Source organism: Theobroma umbraticum, unplaced genomic scaffold, assembly GCF_002168275.2.
Source record: "Theobroma umbraticum cultivar Fairchild unplaced genomic scaffold, ASM216827v3 scaffold_4.1, whole genome shotgun sequence".
Classification (NCBI taxonomy): domain Eukaryota; kingdom Viridiplantae; phylum Streptophyta; class Magnoliopsida; order Malvales; family Malvaceae; genus Theobroma; species Theobroma umbraticum.
In genome coordinates, this window is record NW_018397258.1 from 9,793,168 (window position 1) to 9,802,284 (window position 9,117).

Consider the following 9,117-nt stretch of genomic DNA (forward strand, 5'->3'; position numbering starts at 1 on the left):
CTTGGACACTAATTCTTTGCATGTTCATCTCCACAATACTCATAAACTACGAAGAGGCTTTGAATGGAGTTAGCACTAAAAGATTCAAGTATCTTATTTAAAACTGCTACTTGTGCTGATAATGTTATGAAGGCATCCACGTCATGAACTCCAGCAACTCTCCCATGCATTGATTGCACTATTGCCTACTAGTAGTTGTTTGAACCCATCTCTTTCAATAGATCATATGCTTCATTAATTAACTTAGCCATTAAAGCTCCTTCCACAGTGGCACCAATAATGATTCGAACATGATCACTCAATCCACTGTAAAATGTTTGCACTTGTAGCCACTTTGAAAGACCATGATGAAGGCATCGCCTAAACAAGTCTTTGTATCTTTCCCAAGCCTCGCACAATGATTCAATATCTAGCTGCATGAACGATGTAATATAATTCCTTATTTTTGGTTTCTCGACCATAGAAAAGAACTTAGCAAAGAAGTTTTGAGCAAGTTCATCCCATGTTGTTATACATCTAGTAGATATTGCATTTAGCCATGTTTTAACTTTGTCCTTCAAAGAAAAAGGGAAAAGATGCAAATGAATTACATCATTTATGACACCATTGTGTTTTAAGGTATCACATATCTCCAAGAAGTTCAAACTATGGGAATTTGGATTGTTATTTAGAAAACCCCCAAACTAGATTGAAGCTTAAATCATGGTGATGATAGTCAGCTTGATCACAAAATTGTTGGCTTGAATAACTAGCTTTCTAATGCTCAATGGAATTCGTTGTACCAATGGAACATTTTAATCCGTTAAGCAACTATTTTTAGCTAATATTCGCTCTTGGATTTGCTGCTCACCTTATCGATCAACCATTGTATTTATTTGAGCAAAACCTTGTAGATTTTCTCATCAAAAACTTCAGAATGTTCTCTCAATCTCTAGATCACACAGCATAATCTCCAAGCTTTTCGCTCTTATCATATAATGATGGAACAAACCTAAAAAACAAAGAAAAAGAAAACCTTGAATTAATACTAAATACTAAATTTTCACTAAATCTAAAATTATGAGAAATTAATCTTATTCAAGTAATTTGATGTTTTAGAAAATTAATTAAAACCAAATTAAAGCAAACACCAAATTAGTTAATAGAAACCAAAAATTCATTTAAGAAAGGCATTAGATTAAAGCCTAAGATTATGGCTTTATTCAACACTTCATTTGATACTAGCTTCTCTTATTATTTATATTCATAGGTGGTTTTACTATCCTAGAATCCAAAGTTATGTATAAGTCTCTATTGAGATTCTTGCACAAATACCTAAGTTAATTGGGTTACTAAATGTCTGTTGTAATCAATTAAATAAGGTTTATTAAGCTAGTGTTTTATTTTGGCTATGTATGGCAATTGGTGTGTGTCTACCCTAACTACGAATTAAATCCTTGTTATACATGTTTACTTATTAACTTGTTATACAAATTTTTATTATTTTTTTAAAGATAAATTAATTATCTTTACAGTAAGGTTGGATTTACTGTAGCAGTCACCAACCCCTCCAAAATGAGAGAACTGCAATGCATAATAGGGCAAGACCACTTGCTATCACGGTGAGATTCATGACCAGGATTACGGATCAGATGGCGGTAAATAAGAAATGAAACATAAGAAACAAGAAAGCCAAAGCGTGGACTTTGTTATCAAAATAATAATGCCGGTGCTTCCGTATTTGTGTTCTTGTTTGTTTATTTATTTTCTTGATCGTTTCCCTCATTGATGCAGTGTCAACACGACGCTCTCCTACGGCTGCGTAAGCCAGTTTCTCTTTCCTCTCCAAGCCAGCGACGACTACTTTCACTCTCAGTCACCATCCTCGTCCAATCTTTTATTTATTTATTTATTGTCCTCAGATCCATTCGAGCTAGAAGGAGGAAGAAGAAGTCGATACCTAGAGTTAGAAACTGAAAAAGGGTTTTGGCATGGCATTCTTCCAAACGGAAAAGGACAAAAAGGATAAATCAATTTTTTTAAGAGTAGGGGTTTGGTATTTTTTTTCAAATGAAGGACAAAAATGATAAATCAAAATTTTTTTTACTTTGCAGAATAAATTATAATCTTTGAGATTGCATTGGTTTTACAATAGCATTATCTTGACAAATACCATGATGGAACTGTCCATAGAATTCAGTCTTTAAAAGAAAATAAAATATAAAATATAAAAATTATATTAAAAAATTCAAAATAATATATGTAATTGTAATAAAAATTAAAAAATAAAATATGTTTCACATATTACATAAAAATTAATTATAAAAAATAAATATATTTAATTTATATTTTAATACCTCAAGATAATTAAAAAAATTAATATTACATTTTTAATAATAAATGCAACGTTACAATTTTATCTCTTACATTTTATCATTTCTTTAATTATATACCAAATACTAAAATATTGCCTTTGTTGCAATCTAATTACATTACAAGATACCAAACATCATCGATTATAATGTAATAACTGTAATGTAATATTTATAGGACAGATTTTTTCTTACCAAATATTACAAAATTTAATTTAAAAACTCACATTGCTCATCAAGTGTAACCTAACTACGGAGTACGGTAAAAAAAATAGTAAAGTAGTATTAAATTTTCACCCTACCCCCCCATCGAAAGTCAAAGCACATCATTAACTGCTCCTACACAAAAAAGAAAAAGGTCTGATAAAACTGCTGAAAATCATCTGCCAACAACCAAACACATCAGATAAGCGCCCTTTCACAGAGATTATTTAATGTGAAGCAATTATGACTTCATCAACTTGAATTACAATGCTGTTTTCTGTATATAACATCAAAAGAATCCTGAATCTGCCATAATAAACCGAAAACCAAGTCCCTGAAACTAGGATGAGCAGCAGTAGTTAGCAATGTACACGTGCTACACAAACAAACCCTACTTTTCCTAACCATGACCACATTCTACCAAATATTATACAGATAGTCCACATGTGGAGTGCTAACAGACCCACTCTCCGGTGGCTAAATGGCAGGAGCCCGTCGAGGCACCAAAAACTTCTCCACTATACACCAAATGCTACTTCAAAATCATAAACACAACTCGCAAAGCTTCAGGATCACAATGGATCAGCACCTACTCTAATTTCTTTGATCAGCCACTGCAAAAGATACACAACAAATTAGTAATTAGTAACTAAATAAAAATTATAATATTGTCAACCACAATACCATCAATGGCTGTAGAAAATTGTCAAAAGGTAGCGTAAAAAACCATTAATAGTTGAAAGTTGAGAAAAGCATTTGATCCTATCTCTTCCTTTCGTAAAATAATCAGCTTTATCAAAAAGTGCACATTTTGCACATCGCATTCACCCGCAAAATTGCGCATAGGAGGTTGCATCTTTATTTCAAACCAAACATACATCAAAACATCAATACAAAAACACACCAGCACTTTTATCAAAACATCTTAAATCTACTTAAGTGTGCATAAAATCAAAGAGGGAAAGGAAACATCCATAACCACCATCATCATAACAGTAGCAGCACCAGCACCAGCAGCACAACTAAATCACTGTCATAATCATATATATTGAGTTATATGTATATATGTTTATTGCACCTCTTTACATTCAAACACTTCCCCAGCTAAATTTACAATAAAAATAAAAGGAAGCATTTCATTCTAGATTATTCTGCATTTTAAGCACATGGTGCTTGTTTGGATGAGCTGCACGCTAGTCAATAACATGCAGTGACCCTAAACCTCCACCATTTACCAATTAGGAAAGATATTCAGGGCCATCATACAGATTCAATAGAACATGAACAAAAAACTATGTTTTCAAGGGGCAAACGAAATTCAGAGAAATCAAAGCTCACTTTCCCTTAACTAATAGAACTTAAGAAAATCTTTGCTCCCATGAGGAACAAGGTGCTAATGGCAATCCTGAATCTCATTAATATTCAAAGGATGATGGATGATTAGAATACTTTCAACCAATTTTCGTATTCCACAAGAAACAAAATGAATATACTTCTGACATCCCAAATTTGGATTGCAATATGATGCTTTGCCAAACTCAAGGCTCCACATAGTTATTAGCAGACCAACATACGATAATCAAACCAAGTCTAAACAACATAGCCCACGGACCCACTGCAAACTAGATCAGAAATTTTTAACTGGAAAGTTGATCAAAACCACATGGTTGACTCACTATTCTGTGAAATCAAGACATGTCTCCCCCCAACAGATCAGGTGGATGTATTCACATACACAAAGGTATCTTTGTTAGAAAATTTTGTTAAGTTGATAAAAATCATAGATTAACTGACTTGTTATTCACCTAAGTCCAGTCAGAAGAACAGAGATGTCCACAAAAAGATCAGATGGATATATTCACAAATGTATAGTATATGTAGTTTTGGTCTATAAAAATAGCAGACAGCACTGAACATATTGGAGTGGTTGCTCATGGTAGTCATTTGCTTTTCATGTATTTAACCCAAGAAAATTAATATAACTCTGCACATAGAAAAATGCCTCACTCTATCCGGAAAAAAAAAAAAAAGACATGCATTTCTCAGCAACTAGTTTCTTTCTGACGCTCAACTTAAAAATTTAATCAAGAAGGAAGTACTAAGCATTGCAAACTTATTTCTCTTGACTTATCATGTCTATTCACAGTACAAACAAAATAGCAAATTTTGAAGTTTAAAAAAGAGGGAAAAAAGATGGATTTAAAACTCTTTAATAATGCCAATAGACCAGAAGAGTTAAAACAGTAAATGTCATCATAAAATCACAGAACTAAAAAGCATCAAAAGGATTCCCCCAAAGCTGTACGTCAAAAACCACATTTATTAAAAAGTTTATACTACATAGAATAGCATCAACAAGCCAAATCCCAGATACTGGTACCTCTAATGAATTGCCACTGCATGAATGAACATTTATTACCAAGAATTTCAAGTATACCACCACTCTTTCCATCACTAACATAATGTCTTCTTTCCATTGTTGAATTACAGCAGCATATCCGATTACACAAAGGCACAATAATATGAATCAGTGTTGCTTCTCAGAAAGATGCAAACTCATTTCATTCATCATAGATACCCCCCGTACCAAAAAGAAAGCTATCTTTTTTAACTGACAATTGTTCAATATTTGGTTATATAGCCTCAAATCATCCAATGTTGACACCATACATCTTCCATCTCACAAATTGATATTAATTGCCAATACACCCACCGTCCACAATTTTCTCCTCTTAGCTGACATGTGGAAACCTGTTGATTTCAAGCTGCAGAAAAGGAGGTAGCTCTCTTGATCTTACAAATCTCACTCTTCCTTCATGATTACCAGAGACCTCAAAGCTGAAGTCTCAGGTTTTAAACATTGAGGTGTTGCCTTGCGGACTCACAAACCACAATTGCTTACTCATCTAAATTTTAATTCAAGTTATCATGTGCTCACTTACATAGTGATACTTCCATGCAAGAATATTCACCATCATTCACATCAAATGTCATCACTAACCACCATTCATACTATTCAAAAGCATCACATATAAACAAAATTGTACACAATTCGACAGCAGAAGATGCACTTGCAATCAAGCAAATACATCAGTTTGAAACTACCATATGATAGAACAACTCTGAAGCATATTTAAATCATGAATTTTTGTAAGACACATGAACATTTTATCCTACCTGACACAAAAACATTCAAGACCTTGGTGAGTGACCAGCATCAGACCCAGACGCTGAGGAACTTTCACTATCGGAGTCTGCAACAAACATTACATTTATTAGGACAATAAGAGAGAAAGTACCAAAAAAGAAAACAAAAAGATAATTAGTTAGAGATAAATCACAGTACCACTTGAAGAAGACCCAGAATCACTGCTAGAGCTACTTGAACTACTCGACCTACTAGCATTATCTCCCTGTTTGTCGACTTCAACAGGTGATGAAGCAGACGCATTCTGCTCATCTGCAGGTAGAAGTGTGTAAATTTTTAGTTATCGGTCCAATCTAGCAGGCAGAAACCAAAGTACTTATCAACTCTCATAACATGGAAACTTACTAGTTGTGGCTTCTTTTGGGACTTCCACCAAAACAGGAGCAGGGGTGGTCTGCAACTAAATAAAACATAAGCATTCACTCAGCTACTCTTGGGATAAGATGATTACATAAGAAACTATGACAGAAAGCTTTACCTTCTCAGGTACAATCTGCTCAGCTTCTGCTCTGGCTTGAATGGCAAGTTCAGCTTTTCTCTTGTTTTTGCTCAAACTTTTCTTGTAGTTGGTCACAAATCTATCAAGCTCCCAGAGAGTCTCAGTATCCACACTGTCAATGTCTACTTCAATTTCATCGTCATGTTGAAAGAGAGACGAATTCCTTTTCTTAATAATCTGTACAATGTTGTCCAGCTTCTCTGAAGGCAAACTCTGAAGGTTAGTACTAAGCTTCTGCTTCTCCTCATAAGTCATGTCTCTCTTATATGGATCCTTTGCCTTGGGCTTTTTTGGAGCAGGGGTCCTACTTGAAGGAGTAGTAGCAATGAGCTTTGGTCTCATATCAACAGGGCGTATCATCGACTCCGATCTATCCAAGATCCTTCTCATATCAAGTGGAGGTGGTAGCATTGGATGTGCCTTTCTTGGTGTTGCTGTAGGAAGACTCACTTCATATTCTATTGCAAGTCTCATCTCTCGAATATAATCTGCCTCTATAACAGCCCATTTGTCCTCGAATATCTTTGATAACTGCTCAGCCATTACATGAACATCTTGTCCCTTAGGATTATATGTCATAGCATTGCGAAATGTCAGTCTCACATCCTCTGCAAACTCTCTAGGTGACTTGTACCAGTTCGCGTTAAGCCTTGACTTCACAGTACCCAAATCCATGGGATGCTTAATGATGCTATAGTAATCATGTAAACCCAAACCTTTGACATCAACAGGAGCATTAAAGACCCAACCATGCTTATGTTTCATTAGCCTTTCAAGCAAAGAACTACAGCTCTTAAAGAACTTGTTACCCATACCAAACCCATGAGTAAATTCGCCTCCTCCTGCCTTCTTCCCGTTCAATTTTGACTTTTTGTTACTCTCAGCGGGTGGAAACTTATCCTTTGCAAGCAAAAACTCAGAATTTCGATAGAACTGATTCGCCTTTGGTGTTCTCTTCTCCTTCTCCAAATTTTCATTACCCTGGCTATTTTCCAAGACAGAAATACTCAACTGGTTCAAGGGCCTTGATTGCCTAACAGGCTCCTGAGGAATACCCACTGAAGCCACCTCTGATTGAACCCTCTTCAGTCCATAATCAACACTGTCATTCAACAGAAGACGGGAATTACTAAAACCACCTATTTGCCCTTCTTTAGCTTCAATTCTCTTCACCAAATTCCTCACCAGATCAAGCTCACTCTCCAGCTTCCTCCTCAAATCCCGCATCTCCTGCTTTGACCTTGAAGCCAAATTAATCTTAACCCGGTTCTCTGAACTGGACTTCACTGCTCCGTTGCCTGCCACAACCTGGTGTTTGTTAAGACTCGAAGAGTCATCAGAAACTGCAGTATCTACATACGGAACAGGCTGTTGGTGTGCGGAATTCACATCCTCCAAAGGCAGAGGCTGAGCTGGTGCTACAGCAGAGTTGTGGTGGTGGTTGTCGTCGTCATTATTCTTGTCATTAGCATTGCCGTCGTCATTCAATGTGACAGCGTTTGTGGTGACAGCGGTGTTGTTCAGAGCAGTGCTGTTGACGTTGTTGTTGTTGCCACTGCTATTGTTGTTGTTGCTGTTCTTGTTGTCGTCGTCGGCGTTGTTGCTGTTCTTAGCTGTGGTGTTGACAAGATTGTTTTTCTTGGGACCCTTAAACGCTTTCCTAGTATAAACCTTGCTCTCCGTGTACCTCTGCTTCTCTCTTGCAGCCTCTTTTCCTTCTCCAACAACTGTCGCCGAAGCCATACATATATAGTAGGGCTTAAAACCCTAATTTACCCTTCTCCAATCTCCAACGACACAATTCACCTCCTCCAATCAATCCAAGCTAGGGTTTTACTACCTCCATCAAAACCCTCATTTAACCTCCTCAAATTCACCCAAACTTGAGTTTCCCCAAGTTTTAACCGCCAAATCCAACGAGAAACGCAGCAAGTCTAGGGAAAAAAACCCTCCTCGATCTACAAAATTAAACTACAACCATCTAAAATATATTATCCCAAACGAAATGAAAGAAGGAAACAAAGGAAGAGGGATTCTCGAGGAAATTTCGGCTCCTTACCTGTGGTTGCTCGATTTCAGATCTTCTTCTGAGTCTCTCTCTCTTCACCACTTCTTTCTCTCTCTAAAAAGCTCTGTTCTTTTTCACTCGTATTTTCTCTCTATCCTTATCTTACAGGTGTACGGTAGGGAGTGCCCTCGTGCTTACAAACGACTCGAGAGAAGCGTGTGGGTGCATTAAAAGAGCCGTGCTCGGGAAGTATCATAGGGTCGATAGAAAGGTTCGACTCCCGCTGATTGCTTCGCGTGTTCAACACGAACCAATTGCAAGGTAGCACATTCGGGAGCGTGAGCGGGACGTCCAAGTGCAGGTTATAGGGCTCGACTGTGGAGGGGAGCTTGACTGTGGGGTTTCGGGATTTTTCCCACCCGAAGACAGGGAGCGTGTGTGCACCTGCGGGGTGTTTCATAAGTCAAGTAACCGGAGGGTATCACACGCGGCGGTGTCTCCGCTGAGGTGGACGACTGGACTACTACTGCTTGAAATAGGGGTCAAAAATTCCAATGGATGAATTGCCATTTGGAGTACAGGTGTGCGCGGTCGTCGGACTGATTCGCTGATGCTTTTATCCGTTGGGTGTAGGTTTTTACTCGGTTCATTAAAATATTAAAATATTTTAAAATTAACATTTAATATTTTATTTTAAAAATTAAAATTAATATCATCTCGGCTTAATGGAATCCGGAGCATAAGAAGTCTCTCATGACCCGGCGAGTCACTTAACCCATAGACAGTTTAATTCAACACCAGAAAGTTTTTGTTAAGAAAATTTAGAAAAGTGTTACCTTAGACAAAA

At 36.7% G+C, this 9,117-nt stretch overlaps 1 protein-coding gene and 1 non-coding gene across 5 annotated transcripts; one reads left to right on the forward strand and one right to left on the reverse strand.

Moving 5' to 3' along the window:
* Positions 1–339: 339 nt before the first annotated feature.
* LOC149527405 (small nucleolar RNA R71) lies at positions 340–446 on the forward strand. Its single transcript, XR_016351088.1, has one exon. It is a non-coding gene; the product is annotated as a small nucleolar RNA R71 (small nucleolar RNA).
* A 2,307-nt stretch (positions 447–2,753) lies between these two features.
* On the reverse strand, positions 2,754–8,421 carry GTE4 (global transcription factor group E4). Of its 4 annotated transcripts, none has more exons than XM_021424267.2 (6): positions 8,322–8,421; positions 6,242–8,233; positions 6,109–6,157; positions 5,902–6,015; positions 5,733–5,809; positions 2,754–3,169 (listed from the first exon to the last, which is right to left on the reverse strand). In XM_021424267.2, exons 2-5 carry the CDS (start codon positions 8,003–8,005, stop codon positions 5,748–5,750), a joined length of 1,989 nt encoding a protein of 662 aa, XP_021279942.1. In that variant the 5' UTR covers positions 8,006–8,233; positions 8,322–8,421; the 3' UTR covers positions 2,754–3,169; positions 5,733–5,747. The 4 variants fall into 4 exon arrangements, with proteins under 4 accessions (XP_021279942.1, XP_089639297.1, XP_089639299.1 ...); XM_089783171.1 differs by having other exon boundaries at positions 6,109–6,163; XM_089783173.1 differs by having other exon boundaries at positions 6,109–6,163; positions 6,242–8,220; positions 8,322–8,420.
* Positions 8,422–9,117: the final 696 nt, after the last annotated feature.

Bases quoted from the DNA above. Each gene is read 5' to 3' on its own strand.
- GTE4 (XM_089783171.1), bottom strand. From the start codon at position 8,005: ATGGCTTCGGCGACAGTTGTTGGAGAAGGAAAAGAGGCTGCAAGAGAG. The intron at 6,164-6,241 runs GTAAAGCTTTCT...TGTTTTATTTAG, and splicing joins AGCAGATTGTACCTGAGAAG to TTGCAGACCACCCCTGCTCC. The intron at 5,810-5,901 runs GTACTGTGATTT...TGTTTGTTGCAG, and splicing joins TTCTGGGTCTTCTTCAAGTG to ACTCCGATAGTGAAAGTTCC.